The 14,481-nt window shown below is 48.0% G+C and overlaps 5 protein-coding genes across 5 annotated transcripts; 1 reads left to right on the forward strand and 4 right to left on the reverse strand.

The window, feature by feature from the left end:
• Positions 1–198: 198 nt before the first annotated feature.
• Positions 199–1,034, reverse strand: LOC6726354 (the record flags this gene model as incomplete). Its single annotated transcript, XM_002107278.3, has 1 exon — positions 199–1,034. A coding segment is annotated over one exon (609 nt), but the record flags the coding sequence as incomplete, so codon positions are not given.
• A 1,145-nt stretch (positions 1,035–2,179) lies between these two features.
• LOC6726355 lies at positions 2,180–3,189 on the reverse strand. The gene is made up of 2 exons (XM_002107279.4): positions 2,858–3,189; positions 2,180–2,785 (listed from the first exon to the last, which is right to left on the reverse strand). Exons 1-2 carry the CDS (start codon positions 3,090–3,092, stop codon positions 2,529–2,531), a joined length of 492 nt encoding a protein of 163 aa, XP_002107315.1. The 5' UTR covers positions 3,093–3,189; the 3' UTR covers positions 2,180–2,528.
• A 966-nt stretch (positions 3,190–4,155) lies between these two features.
• On the reverse strand, positions 4,156–8,920 carry LOC6726356 (N-acetylgalactosaminyltransferase 7). Its single transcript, XM_016172389.3, has 3 exons — positions 8,161–8,920; positions 6,863–7,339; positions 4,156–6,462 (listed from the first exon to the last, which is right to left on the reverse strand). Exons 1-3 carry the CDS (start codon positions 8,363–8,365, stop codon positions 5,369–5,371), a joined length of 1,776 nt encoding a protein of 591 aa, XP_016039936.1. The 5' UTR covers positions 8,366–8,920; the 3' UTR covers positions 4,156–5,368.
• An 84-nt stretch (positions 8,921–9,004) lies between these two features.
• LOC6726357 (DNA repair protein XRCC2) lies at positions 9,005–10,027 on the forward strand. The gene has a single exon (XM_002107281.4). It carries the CDS (start codon positions 9,110–9,112, stop codon positions 9,836–9,838), a length of 729 nt encoding a protein of 242 aa, XP_002107317.1. The 5' UTR covers positions 9,005–9,109; the 3' UTR covers positions 9,839–10,027.
• A 430-nt stretch (positions 10,028–10,457) lies between these two features.
• Positions 10,458–14,303, reverse strand: LOC6726358 (protein Wnt-5). Its single transcript, XM_039297036.2, has one exon. It carries the CDS (start codon positions 13,724–13,726, stop codon positions 10,718–10,720), a length of 3,009 nt encoding a protein of 1,002 aa, XP_039152970.1. The 5' UTR covers positions 13,727–14,303; the 3' UTR covers positions 10,458–10,717.
• Between the last annotated feature and the right edge of the window lie 178 nt (positions 14,304–14,481).

Genomic DNA, 14,481 nt, shown 5'->3' on the forward strand with positions numbered 1-14,481 from the left:
GGAAACAATCGAGATCCCATCACTCAAGATTGAATATTTCCCTCCTTTGGCAAGTAGCAAACTTTAAAAACCGGCTATCCGGCGGGAGTTCAGTTCACCTCGCATAAATTTATACATTATATATAGTCATATCAACCCAGTGTGTGGAGAAACCACCTTTTCAGTGGCTTCATAGGATTCGAGCTGAAAAGAATCGCATTTGATAGGGCGCCAAGCAACTAGGAACACTTTATTTCTGCAATGTTACGGATGAGTAAAAGGATTTGCACAGGAGTCTGTTTGGAATTTGATACTTTAATGCAGGTCTAAGACTAATAATACTCTCGGCAGGAAGGGCAGGGACAGGGGCAGGGTCTGGAGTTCATGATCACAGTTGGGTTCCAAGCGAATCGTTTATTGTAGCTGAAAGTTCTGGGCGAGCAGTCCTAGTACCCGTAGATGAACGTCTCGTAGACAAAGCTGCGCGTCTGATTGGAGGTCAGCAGGATCTCCACGTTGGTCTGACCGATGCCACCCTTGGTCAGATAGCCGCCGGCATCGTCCGCCGCCATGTCCACATACACCTCGATGCTGGTCAACGTGACTCCTGTGCTGGCTCCGGCCGGATAGCTCATGAGCACCTCCACGTCCTTGGCACTGGGAAAGTTTTCGTCATCGTAGTGGTTCACGATGAGTCGGTCACCCGATGCCCGCTCCCCCGCGGTGAAGACAATGTTGCCCTTCGAGTGCTTCACCTTGTTCATCTCGGTTAGCTGTGTGTCCGGATTGAGGGTGGTGTAGCGTGTTTCGTCGGTCACGGGTGTGATGTCCGTATAGTAGAGATCGCTGGCACGGGCGTGTGGCTGTCCGGACACCGATGCCATGATGCCCAGCACCAGGCAGAGCACTAGGAACATCTTTGATAACAGATCACCAGAAAAAAAAGTAAAAGAAATACGAAATAATCGGAAGAATTGGGGGTGTGGACTCCTTTTCTGATGCACTATTCGAACGCTTTTTGGATTTTGGCTGGTGCTGGCGACCGCCTCCGGCTTTTATACGTGCCTCCTTATCGGCGATCACTACGTCGATAAGACGGCCCGACAACTGAACGATAAGCCCCGGGAATTGGCTGTGGCAATTTCGGCAAACGCCTTTATAAAACCACACCGACTAATTGGCCATAATGCTGCGATCAGTTCCTATAAATAGGCCACTCCAGCTTACCCCGCTGGGCAATGGATTGAATTGGATTGGATTGAATGGGATTGATATGATGGGATTCGATGGGAACACTTGTCGCCTGATTGGACGATACTGACTGCGTACAAGAAGCATTAACTTAATGTGCTATCGTGGTCCAATCTATTAGTAAGCGGCTAGATAGTATGTTGTTCATTTTTTATGACAACCCACCCAATAATAAAACCCCATTACTATTACCTCCAGCGATAGGAAGCACAACTTCTGGATAAAGGAAATGTTTCCTCCGCCGATGAATGACGATCTGTGATGGCGCGTGTTTGTTTGTTTATTTGTGCCACGACAATCTTAGCCTTGATATGCATAATGGCGCACAATGGCAAACAGTCAATTGACTGTCTACGCAACATGGCCATAGATACTATATATACCACATCGTTTCTTGACTGACGTACTTACCACCAGAGAAAGTCCCCCCAATAGTTGAATGAAGACGGATACTAAGATACTCAGATACTGAGATACTCAGCTACATGGTAAATACCCAATTGAATCGCCAAGTCGTGGGAGTTTGGCCATTGTTCGATCTCATCCAAAGCGTGATTCATTCGAACGGGAATTCCTTCTAAAATCCAGCCAGCTAGGGGGAAAGTTCAATAACGTCAGTAGAAAAGAACTTCGTGCGTCCCACTCTTTCGCAGGCAAATCCCTGGATGATTTACCGCCTTGGTTTCACCTTCCATGACGAACGGCGTCCCAATCGGAATCCGCAGCGGATTCAGGTGAGTGGCTGTCCCAGATTTATGGCAATGGCTATCATCGGTTTCGAGTGGAAGGCGCGTGAGCAACGAACCATTTGAAATTGATCAAGATTACCGCATACCCTGGGGATGGTGATATATGATCTCTACCATTGCCGACTTATCACTTTTGCAATAGGGACATTCGGTCTTACACAGTGAAAAACGTACATGTATATCTTTGGATCTACACAATCTTCGTTAAAAATGAAATCTTTTAATTAGACAAACAGATCCAAGTTCTATTTATCATATAACTCAATTAACAGAGTGACTAATAGTACAGTAGTAGTATATATGATCTAATTGCATTTACTCAAGCTTTTATGGTTATTAAGAGGCATTTGTTGTGCTATAACTATTTTCGATTAAACATGACAGCATATAAACTTTATCCCATCAATAAAAAGAAATTAATTACGTAAATCTAGGTAATCGCAGATGCTGCAACCAATTTAGTCTGCCTGTGTACATATGTATTTAAAATTGGAGTCACATTTAAAAACAAAAAAAAGTATTAAGCTAGCGAGGAACTAATGCAAATGCCTAGTTGATTCCGTAGTAGAGAGCCTGGTATGAGAAGTTCTTGGTGTTCCTGGCCTCCAGCACGATGGAGATCAAGCTCTGGCCGATGCCTCCGGCAACCACGTAGGCGGTGCCCTCCTGGGTGTCCTGGGTGCACAGCAGCTCCACGTAGGACACGATGGCACCCTTGCCGTTCTCCGGATAGGTGAGCTGCAGGCTCACATCCTGCGCCCGTGGGAACTCGTAGGTGTTGGCTGTCTGGGCCACCAGTTCGTCGCCTGAAAGTATGCCAGATTGCGGAATCAGTGATCGGTGGTCAAACGGAGGAGGGTATGCTTTAAGTAACTTACTGGGAATGCGGGCTCCCATGTTGTAGCGCACGGTCTGGCTTCCGGCACGGGCCTTGCCCGGCACGATCTCCTTCTCCATCTGCTGGATCTGCAGACCCGGGTACTGGGCGGCAAAGACATGGATATCATCCACCACTCGGATGCCGGTGGTATCCACACGTATTGTTCCAGCCGCTCCACCGGACACAAGGCAGCCCAGCAGGGCGGACAACAGGATGAGGCTAAGCTTGGACATCTTGGGCGTTGAATTGAAATTCGAAGTGTAGGAAGTGTGTGGACTAAGTGTCTCCAGTCACGGCGCGTTGAAGTCACGGAATGATGGCCAAGGTCTGGAAAGCACCTATTTATACCGCCCACTGTTTTGCTTTGAATCATATTAGGTACCCCCTTATCAGACCCATTGCCAATTTCAAGTGGCAAGTGACAATGTCTAATCCAATACCGGAAAAAGAGTCGCACCGACGCTGGAACTGCTCTACTCTTCGCTCAAGAGTGAAACTACAAGGTTGTATTGAATTATGGTTTAGAGAATAAGTAAACGAGTTAATGGGAATTTTTTTTTATATCTAGCACCTTACAGTGCACCGACCCCACGGAAGTGTAACAATAATAATGGCGATAAGGAAGCTTCCCACTTCACTCAATTAAATTGAACAATTTCGGTGTTATTGCGCTCGGATCCAATCATCCCCCTTCCGCCCCGCCGGCAGCTGCGATGGTGTACCAATGGGCGGAAGATAAGACCACGACTCCCACTTTGGGAGTACGGCCTGGTCTATCCGGTGATGGTAAACAAACAATCTTTTTTTCCAGGGCCCTGATTAGCCAAAAACTAACTCTAGCCGCAATCTATTGCCCCAGGATTGACACCTGCCGGCGTCTACCTGTTGGACTTCCCTCCCCTCCTCGCTCTTTGGACTTCCCTCCCCGCGATGGGGAAAGAACTTCCCGGAATCTTATCGCCAGTGGACTTCCCTGGAAGTGGGGCGTCGAGTACCTTCGAGACGAATCGACCCATCACCACTTCCAATCAACGCGGCCATCGATGATTGTAGATTCGATTTAACAATAAGTTATGAATCATCTGCTTAAATTTGGATTTAATCGCCATTCTATGCGTACACTTAAAGAAGTGGAGGGGCATTAATGAAGCACCTAGTAGTTTCTAAAACATTCGAATACAGCGGGATCTGTACAATTAAATTTCAAATTGTGAGCACATCTTAATATGCTAACTTTATTAGGTATATTACTTATAGATCGACCCTTCCCACAACATTAAACATTCAACAGTTCGGTTTACATGGTAAAGTGTTTAGAAAACGTTTTTATTTCTATGCTATTATTCAGACTTATCGATAACTCTAAAGTTACACATGAATGTAAAATATTGTTTTCAAAAATCAAACTCCCGAAGCACTTGCAACGATCAATTACGATTACGACTACCTGGTACAGAGAGCTTTACGAAAATCGAGAGTTAAAAAAAAAATAGGATTAGTAGTAATAGAGCCGAGCTTCGCTGCAGACTCGATTGGTTCGGTTCGGTTCGGATTGGATTGTATTGGATTAGAATAGATTATAATGGATTATAATTAGATTGGATTGGAATGTGGCAGCGTTGAAACTAAGCTAGGGTTAGTTGGACTTGCAGGAGTACAGACTAAGGTTAGTACATTCATTTTAGTTGGCAATCATAAAGCAAAACAATCTGCGGCCCTGTCATCTCGTCCCGTTCCCGTTCCATAAATCCTCTATTGCACTCACTCGCCCTCCCGCCTTCGCGCTATCTCGCTCTAATTCGCTTCCGCGCTATGCCCATCGCATTCTCTCACTCATACGCAAGGACACACACGAGGTCGGCACGGAAATCGCCCAGGCTTGGATCCTCCCAAGTATCAATTGAATATCTATTGTATGAGATTCGCCAATCGGAATGGGAATGGGTTCACTATCAGCTAATTGTGATGATTTTCGTTCGTTCTACACTAAGTGCATTTTGTGGAGTTTGATCTTTCGAGACAAAAGTGGAAAACAGTTTCCAAGTACCACTACTACTAACACACACGATTTTGAAAATTGCACTCACTTCATGCACTACAATTATGGTCTAAAAGCAATTGTTCTAATGCTTACATGGAAATAGCTCGCGATTCCTTACGACATTGTTTTACAAAATCGAAATTCCTAAGCTTTAATAATTTAATAATATCCTTGTAGATTTTATACGCCGAGCATTGAATGCCCTTGTCTGAATCCTGGTTGCCCAGGCGATTTCCAAGTGCCGACAGTGCATATGTACATACAGTGCGCGTCATAAATGCAGATGTGTGTGATATCTTGTGTTTTTCGTGTGTATATACTTGTATGCGTTACAAAACCAACAACAATTCCATTTCTCATTTTCACTAAATTGCTTTTGTCTAAAATACCGCCCCCGTTGCCCCGGCTGAAACCCTTGTGATCCATTCCTTGATCCTCCTCCTGCTGCTCCTCCCAAACATGCTGGACTTACCAGCGCGGGCGTATCTCCTTGAACCACCACTGCTGGTAGCTATCGTTGACGTCGCAGTGACCCAATGACAATTGCTGCGTGGCCGGATGCAGGGCCATGCACTTCTTGTGGACGCGGTGCATCAGGTGCTTCGTGTGCTCGTTGTACTGCCAAGGACCGTCGACTGTCCCCAGGCGACACACGGCCAGCTTGATGCCCTGCCGATCCGCCTCCACGCAGCGCTCGCCGACGCCCAACTGGCCAGCGGCATTGAGCCGGACCAGTTGATTGTTTCCTCCTCCATGGCAGTATGTGAGGCCCATGATGGCGGGCGGCTGGTGGCCCATGGAGTCCAGGCATCCGTCGGAGGCCACCGAGCGCAGCTCGCCCCAGTGCAGGTTGGCCGGCAGACCCGGGAACTTGTCGTACACGTCGTAGGCGATGTGGTCCATGAACCACTGGAAGCTCTTGCAGTTCAGCCGCTTCTTCAGCGCCAGTTGCTCGCTAATATCGCCCATGTCCAGGTAGCGGGCCAGCGGCTCGCGCGTATAGAAGTACTCCTTGTGCGTGTCGTCGAACCACGTCTCGATGACGCGCTTGTAGTTGATCGTGATCAGTGGACCCTTCTTCTTGCTAGCCAGCTTGCCGAAATTGTAGGGCATGAAGCCGCGATAGACGTGGCCCACGCGAGAGCAGGGCACCCACTCGATGCTGCCGCCACACTGCCAGATCTTGAAGCTCAATTCGAAGTTCTCGCCGCCCCAGACCAGCAGACCCGGATCGTAGGCGCCCAGCTCCAGGAAGTACTCCCTATTGATCGCGAACAGGCCGCCGGCGTGCGTGGGACTGCGATAGGGTTCCGAGTTGTGCGCACGGCGGCGCTGCTCGCGACGAGGCACCTCGTTCTCCTTGTACAGCATGCCCCATTCGAAGATGCCGCGGAAGTGGTTGTCCGTGCCATAAACCGGCCGGTACTCAAAGTTCTTGTGGTCAATGCCATCGATAATGGGCACTGTCATCACAGTGCGATCGCGGTAGATGGGCGCCAGCAAGGGCGGCAGCCAGTTGGTGTTTACCTCGCAATGGGCATCCAAGAAGACGATCACCTCACCTGCGGGATGCAAGGCAGTTTAGTGTTTGTGTGGATATTTATAAGGATGTGGGTTAATATGATGATTCAAAATAGGAGCTTCACTGTAATTTGTATGCATATTGTTTGTGCTAAAAGGCTTGTCTGTTTCGAAGATAATCCGCTTCAATTGCAATGAGAGACAAATTTCTATTATGCTGAGATAATGTAAAAGAAATTCAATGAGTCTGCAGATTAAATGATTATCATTGCCACAAAGCGGAACGTGAAGTTATCTTCAATTCAAATTCCAAATAGCTGGCGTTCAGCGTAAGATAAAAAAAATAACTATTTTTTTATACAACACGTTCTTTGAACTATGCGATAAGCCGTCATGAGTTATGCAAGAACATATTACCATATGCATAAAGGAGATACGCACCTGTAGCCTCCATGGCTCCCCTGGATCTCGTCCGGATGAGACCCTCGCGCTCCTTGTTCCTGATGACTTTGACCAGCCCCTTGAACTGCAGCACATACTCGTCCAGCTGGCTGCGCAGGTTCTCCTTGTCGGAGAAGTCGTCCACCAGGATGATCTCGTGCAGCATGTGCGTGGGCGAACGGTCGATGACCGAGTGCACGGTGCGCATCAGCACCGAGAAGCCCTCGTTGTGGAAGACAATGATGACGCTCGTGCGCGGCAGATCGAAGGGATAGTCCCAGTGGCGGCACTCCTCGAGCCGCGTGTCCCGCACCGACCGGTGCATCGATATCTCGTCGGAGCAGGCGATGTTCATGCCGTACTCCATCTCGGAGGCGTCCGACATGTGCTTCTTGTCCGGCGACAGGCTGTGGGCCTCGCCATTCTCGCCGGGCCCGCTACGTGGCTTCACATCTTTCGGCTCAAAGTTGCCAAGGCCTGAAAAACGCAAAAACAAATTGTGAGTGTGGCGCGTGCAAATTGCCTATGCAAGCCTACAGCAATTGTTTAAATATTGGCCCAGCCACTCACTGTATGCGCTTGCAGGAGGTGTGGGTTATACTTTCAGACTTGTGCATATAGGCGGGGTCTTACAGCCCAATAATATGCCATCATCTAACCAGCTTATGTCTTGTATGGAATATTCTACCACTAGAATGCTACTGATATACTAATGGTTGGCTTTAAATGATTAGCATTTGATACAAAAGACTCAAGATACACTAGTTTTGGAGGCTGCGTAGTAAGAATGAATTTGTGAGGTTCTTTTCTCACTCTATCCGAATTTGATAGTTGGTTAGGGCCATTACAAAGCCGGTTTTGGAGAACGTATAATAGAATGCGATAAATATTTTAAATGTGCTCGTAAGTCAGTCTGGGAATTGACTGTATGATAGGTTGGAAAAGGTTATCCTTTTACCTCCAACCATTCTAAACGTGGTAATAAAGCCTTCTTTGAATACTATGTAGTATACATGGCAAGTAATTAATTGGTTAAAACGAGCTAAAGCCGGTTTAAGTGATATATAGCAAAGATTACTGAATTCTTTAGCTGGGTTTGCAGTAAGCAAACAACTCGGTCTTTTCAATGGTAACTACTCTATATCCTTAGTCCTGATGATAGTCCTCCATAATAAAATGGTATAATACGTGAGTGTGAAATCTTAATGGCTAGGCTCACGTTATGGGTGGCACAATCCTATTCTTTATCCTGGTTAGGGCTGATATTGACTGCTATACTCGATCCTTTAGCCACTTACCATCGACCAGCTTGGGCACCTCCCTGGGCCTGCCCTCCAATCGCTGGTGGGCGAACTTGGGTCCGCCGAAGCGCGTGTGATACGCCTCCTGGACGCGCTTGTGGTGATCGCTCCAGTTGGCCAGCAGATACAGCAGCGGCAGCAGCACCAGCAGGCACAATGCCAGCCGGCAGATCCGACCGCTGCGGATGGTGCTCACGCGCATCGCTCCCGATTTCCGATTCCGATGCCCAGTGCCAGATTCCAGTTACAAAGTTCCAAATCTGTTGACGTGTCTAGGTGGCCAGAAAGAAGAAGCACGACGCGGGAGACGTGAAGCGGCAAGCGGGGAGCGAGGAAAGGTGGCCAGAAAGCAGAAAGAGAACAAAAGAACCACTTTCGGTTCGGATTCGAGATGCCGCTGAATGATCAAAGGCGCCCCGCCGATAATGACAATTACAAGTGCTGGGGCGAGAAGCTAACTGGAGTGCACCAGCTCGTCCGCCTGAGTGATGCTTTAACTCGATGCGGAGCAACTTGCCGGCGAAAAAGCGCCGCTGGCTTTGAGCAAATTGCGAGTGCAGGTGCACGAATATTCGCGGTGCAAACGTAAACAAAAAATGGTAGAAAACGATGTTCAACTGGTAAGAACGCGTTATGCCGTTTTTCTATCACCGCGCAGGCGTTAGGGCTAAATTAGGCACCAGCAGCGATAGGCGACTGGGCGATAACACAGGGTGGTGAAAATGGATTTTTTTATGTATGTGCGCAATATAAGTGTAAATGCTAACTGAAAGTTATAACGAAACGCTTGCTGCTGTTGTTTAGCTATTCGATTTGCCCTAGTTCCATTTAGTATTAAATATGTTTCAGCGCTGCGCAATTCAACATTAGCTGGCTGTCATCGATAACGGCCACAATCGATAACGCCTTTGTTTACTCCAGGGCGCAAATTTGTAAATTTCACTAAATGGGCTCACGTCAACTCCACTTCGCCGTTTTTGGCTCCTGCGGCTTTGAGGCGGACACTTTGGTGGAGATCTCCGGCCCCGGGAACAGTGGCAAAAGCCTGGTGCTCCAACAGTTGGTGGCCCACTGCCTGGCGCCCTACCAATTCGGTGGTCGCCAGTGGAGCGTCCTGCTGATCAATCTGAGTCACAAGATCAACCGCGAATCTCTGGCCAAGAGCATTAGGATGGAGCTGAAGGCGTACACTGTCGGCGAAGTGGTTGCTGCGAAATGCCCCACGGATGAGCAGCTGGCCGAGATTGCGGGCGAGTGCATGAGTCGCGTGCGATTCCTCAACTGTTTCGCGAACGATGATGTTTCCACGTCGCTAATCGACGCCCGCTACGCGATCATCAATGATCCTGGCATACAACTGGTTGCCATGGACACACTCAGCGAATTCTACTGGCTAGACGAGCCTAAGCTTACCAAGAGAATGTCCATGTATCGCCACTATCGATTGCTCCAGGCGCGCCTGGAGAAGCTCTGCAAGGACGCCATCGTGTGCGGCATCTACACGGTGGAGTCTGCCTTCCTGGAGAATCGCTTTGGCGAAAACCTGCCCGAGGCTGGCATAAAGTACCATGTCAGGATGCAGAATATTCAAAACCAGATACTCTTGAATGGACTGCCTCTGTCGTTTAGCAATGGGATTCATTTAAATACAAATACTAGCAAGGAAATTACTTAGGCATTGCTGATTTAGTACAGAGTTTAAAGACTTAATTAAATTATTATTATTAATTTAATTATTAAAATGATGTTAGGATCTGATAGAAGTAAATGATTGTATATAGAGGGTACAAATTGATTAATAGGTTAAGAAAATTGTATATAGGTTAACATTTTAACTTTAAAAAAAGATTCCTTTTAGAGATTAGTAATTGAATTTGTTATTACTTCTGGGTGAGAAAGTAGTCTGTGCAACTAATTAAGGTAAAAGAAGGTATAACTTCTATATTATCTAGATAGTTATTCAAATATACATTAAAAAAGGCCAATTTCCGTGATATCTTCCTAGTTTTCCCGCTCGAATAAAGAGAATATAGCCCATAGAGACCTAGAAGGAAACTCTTGAGAGAAGGTCGCTTTTATGACTTATTCCATTCAGTAATATATTTAATATTATATATCAGTAATATTATCTTAATTAAAAAAAATACAACAGTTCTTTAAAATTGTGTTGAAACCTTCACTATGTTCTTTTTTGTTTTTGAAGAAGGCCAACCCTACCAGAATTATACTTAAAACTAATGATTTCTAAAAGCTATACATAAGTAAGGTGGTTTTGTTTAGCAGTTTTTTTTTCGTTTTATGTTTTTATCGTTTTCTTAGCATTTTAAGAAGAAGCAATATGGTATGGTTTGCAATTAAAATGGGGAGGGGCTTTTAAATGTTATCCGCCGATTGATTTTGGTAGTGCTTAAAAGCCGGTAAATTAGTAGAAATTATTATTAAATACAATCATTAATTTAAATGTAATTTCAATAAATAATTATCTGTTTAAATACGATTATTTTCCTTCATGGCTTAGTCACAAACATTAAGACATTCGAATTCAATCAACGCTCTATTTACATGTGTGCTCCTCGAGTACCTTCGTACAAACTTCACATTTAACCTGGCAACACCAGTGAAATTTGCAGTTGCAGCGTTCGTTAACTATAATGTTCTTCGTATTATAGCCCCGGCCGCAGCAGAGGATGGCACAGCTCTCCAGTCCCGACGAGTTCTTGTGGCACACACGTCCGTGCGTTCCCGGCCAATGCAGCGCGTAGCTATTGCGGCACCAGTCGGGACTTTCGTCGAGGTAAATAAGATCGTGAGCGGTCGGCACCTTGAATTGCAAGTCCTTGATCTGGAGGCGGCCACGCTTGTTGATCTTCACCTTGGTGGCGCCCTCGTACTTCTCGCGCAGATAGTCGCCAATCTCCCGGATGGAGGACAATTGCTGCCAGCAGGTGATCAGGCTGCAGGAGCCGGACACGCCGTGGCACTTGCACGTTATCCTGGCCTTCTTGATCACCGCCCGACGTCCGGCCTCGTTGTTGTGCAAGTTCATCAGGCTCCTGGCCTTGGCAGTGGCCGTGCTGCGCGGCAGGATGCCGCCATCCTTGTAGCTCTCCTTGATGCCATTCCTCGGATAGGCGGGCGCATCGGCGGCGGCCCTCTGGTTTTTCCGCTTTTTCTTGCGCGGCTGCTGCTCGCCCTTGAAGAACTTGGTGTTGACAATCTCCTGCTTGATCTTCTCCTGCAGCTTAATCATCTCCTCCTCGTCTATCTTGGATGTGAGTATCTCCTTGGTGATGCGCTGCTCCAGTTCCAATAGGTGCTGATCAAAGTTCTCATTGAGTAAGTGACTGTTTTCAGCCTCAGTGCTTTTTCTAACGTTTCTCACTACCAAACTCGTATCGTTTTTAGCATCTACGTTTTTGTTGCGTTTAATACCTATGTTAAAAGCATTCGTGTCATCGGAATGCATGCGATTCTTGTTGATCTCCTCGCGTTTTCTCTTAACGCCACGCGTCTCGCGATTGGTTTCCTTCTCCCGCGAATCGATGAAGTCCGTGGCGAACTTGTAGGCGAACTCCAGGTTGTCGCCACAGCCGCCCCACTTCCAGTCGTCGTGGAGCTGCTTGGGCCGACTGCCGCGGGAGCAGCTGCAGGAGGCCAGTTGTCCATCCCGGCAGGCGCGAGCTATGAAGCTGGTCACCGTGGCCGCGGCCAGGGCGTGGATGAAGGCCATTTCGGGAGCGGCCAGGCTGGTCATGGGACCAAATACGGTCTCGTCGTTCGTTGTGCTGCAGTTCCAGCGGCGATTCTTGAACTGGAACTGGCACTCCTGGATGGCGGCACGGGCACCACGGCTTATGGCCGGCATCACGCTGGTGTGCTTAACACATTGCTTCTTTTGGCTGTTGCTTAGGCCTATTGCGCTATAGCAGTTATTGGGATTAAGATCGATTGTCTCCGAGTATGCGTCTGCAGTTGGAGTCGTGTCATTGTGATGACCGTTCGCGGAGCCAGCGCCTCCGTGCTCCTCCATGTTCTTGATAAGGAATTCCCTATCGCTGGCGACATCTGCCGATGTCATCACAACGTCGTGCTTAAAATAATCCGTGACGGATGTGTTGTTCTCCATGGATACCTTAATATAGTCTGGCATGATTTTCCTACTACTACTACTACTACTACTAATGCTGGGCTGCGAGCGTTCGACTCGCGAAAGCAACTCCCCATCCGATCCCTCGGAGGATACTTTGAAGGAGTCTGGAATCTCGATTGATACGGCAAATCTCTTCGTATTGTTAATCGTCTGTATGATGGGCTCGAATCTGGGCTGCATGTACTGCGACTGGCCGCGGAACCACTCGTCCCGCTCCCGCTGCCGCTGCTGCTCCTCCCGCCGCCGTTGACGTATGCATTTCGGGGACTCGGGATTGCGCAGGCAAGGTGGTCGCTTTGTTGTGCGCACAGGCGATCCCGCCTTGGGCTGGTTTATCGATGGACTGCGATCCGCTTCGATTGAGGTCTCCGTGGAGAGTGTCTCGTTGAGCAGAATCACCTGGGGCTCGCTGGGATTCTTCTGGCCATGGCTGCTACCGCCGGCCGCTGGATGGGAGTCGGTATCTGTTGGTTTAAGAAGGGATTGATTATTCGCTAGTTCCTCGTTCTGATAGTAGCCACCGATCGGCTGCTCTCCGGGATTGTAAGCTGCTCCTCCTACGCCGCCGCCGCCGCCATCGGGCACGGGCACCTTGGGTGTTGGTGGGGCTATGGGCGCGGAATACTGATGAATCGGCCGCTGGGGCCGCTTGGGATTGGGGGGCGAACCGCCAGCTCCCGATGTCTTGGCCTTGTCCTTTTGCAGGCTCGGGAATTTGACGAATTTCGACTCGAAGTTCGAATTGGTCTTGGTCATGTTGTGCAAGAAGAGTATGTGCTTCTTCAGGTCATCGATGTTGGACGTGGGATCCCCCTCCACCTGGGCCAGAGGCGAGGGCACAATGGTCGAGATGGCTTTAGCGTTCGGCTGCGAAGCGGAGGGACTCGGTGTGGTGGCCGACCAGCGTGGATCGGGCGATATATTCTTGAGCGCCATCGGCACTATGAACTTGCGATCCTCGTCGGTGAGGCTGGCTGGCAGGCCATTCTCGTCGGTATCCTCGTCGAGCAGGATTATCTGCTTCTGATCCATCTCCTCCTGTATCGGGTGAATCGGGCGAGATGTAATGTTGTTCGGTCTATCGAATACCAGTCTCTTGGTGAGATCGGCCTTGACGAAGCCAGTCTCCGAGTCCCGCAGGTCCACTGGCTTTATGAACGTGCCGAGCTTGCGTAGGCCCTCTTGGTGCATATTGGCCTGCTCGTCCTTGGTCATGTTCAGTGGTATGCTGGAGTTGGCCAGCTGCTCCACCTGGTTGCCAAACTCGATGAAGGGGGACTTGAGGCCGAGGTATATCCATGTCGGCACTCCTTGCAACCCAACTGTGGCATATGCCCCTCTCGCGGTTAAGTGCAACATACACACTGCACGCAAGAGCCACAATAGAAAGTGCCTTTTTCTGTAGCAACTCATTATCGCTATGAGTATGTGTATTCCTATTCCTGTTCCTCTTACTATTACTATTACAGTATCACTAGTACTGTTACTAGTACTATTGTTACTCCTATTATTATTCCTTCTCGTTCGTTTCAGTGCGATTCCATTCAAGACGATTCAGTTCGATTCAACTCGATTCGATTGAATTCGATTCGATTCGATTCGATTCGGTTCGGTTCAGCTGATGCGATGTGATTTTGTGATTTGATTGGATTTCATTTGATTCGACTCGACTTGATTTGGTGTTGAACGAAATGAAGGAATGAAAAATGTTTTTCGATAACACTAGAAAATCGATTGGCTGCTGGCTGAATTTCCTTGAGTCCACGAATCTGCCGTAAATATTGTGATTAGCTGCTCGCTATAGGCTGCCAGTTCATGCGCTCGCTGAGAATTTGTAAAATAACAAAATGAGAACTGGATTTGTGCATAGTATGTATGTATACAATCAACCACAACCGCATCATGCACGAACGAAACTCGCGACGAAGTAATCCACCCTCAACGACAAATTGTAAACAACTGAAGAACTCGTTCGGTTCGGCATTTAAGTCTTTCGTGGTAACAAACGCAGTCGAAAATGAAAATGTTGCCCAGCCAGCAGACCCACCACCACCACCATACACATTTTCACTTCACCCCGCCGCATGTTGTGCAACATGTTGCAGACGACGCAACGCGACGCACAGCGACGAACGATTCCCCATCGACGAACTCGTGTCCTTTTTTTT

This window comes from Drosophila simulans, chromosome X, assembly GCF_016746395.2.
Source record: "Drosophila simulans strain w501 chromosome X, Prin_Dsim_3.1, whole genome shotgun sequence".
Taxonomy (NCBI): domain Eukaryota; kingdom Metazoa; phylum Arthropoda; class Insecta; order Diptera; family Drosophilidae; genus Drosophila; species Drosophila simulans.

Coding starts and splice junctions, on each gene's coding strand:
- LOC6726358 (XM_039297036.2), bottom strand. CDS start 13,726: ATGAGTTGCTACAGAAAAAGGCACTTTCTATTGTGGCTCTTGCGTGCA.
- LOC6726357 (XM_002107281.4), top strand. CDS start 9,110: ATGGGCTCACGTCAACTCCACTTCGCCGTTTTTGGCTCCTGCGGCTTT.
- LOC6726356 (XM_016172389.3), bottom strand. CDS start 8,365: ATGCGCGTGAGCACCATCCGCAGCGGTCGGATCTGCCGGCTGGCATTG. Junction 7,340..8,160: donor GGTGCCCAAGCTGGTCGATG/GTAAGTGGCTAA, acceptor TGCGTTTTTCAG/GCCTTGGCAACTTTGAGCCG. Junction 6,463..6,862: donor GGGAGCCATGGAGGCTACAG/GTGCGTATCTCC, acceptor TGCATCCCGCAG/GTGAGGTGATCGTCTTCTTG.
- LOC6726355 (XM_002107279.4), bottom strand. CDS start 3,092: ATGTCCAAGCTTAGCCTCATCCTGTTGTCCGCCCTGCTGGGCTGCCTT. Junction 2,786..2,857: donor CATGGGAGCCCGCATTCCCA/GTAAGTTACTTA, acceptor GCATACTTTCAG/GCGACGAACTGGTGGCCCAG.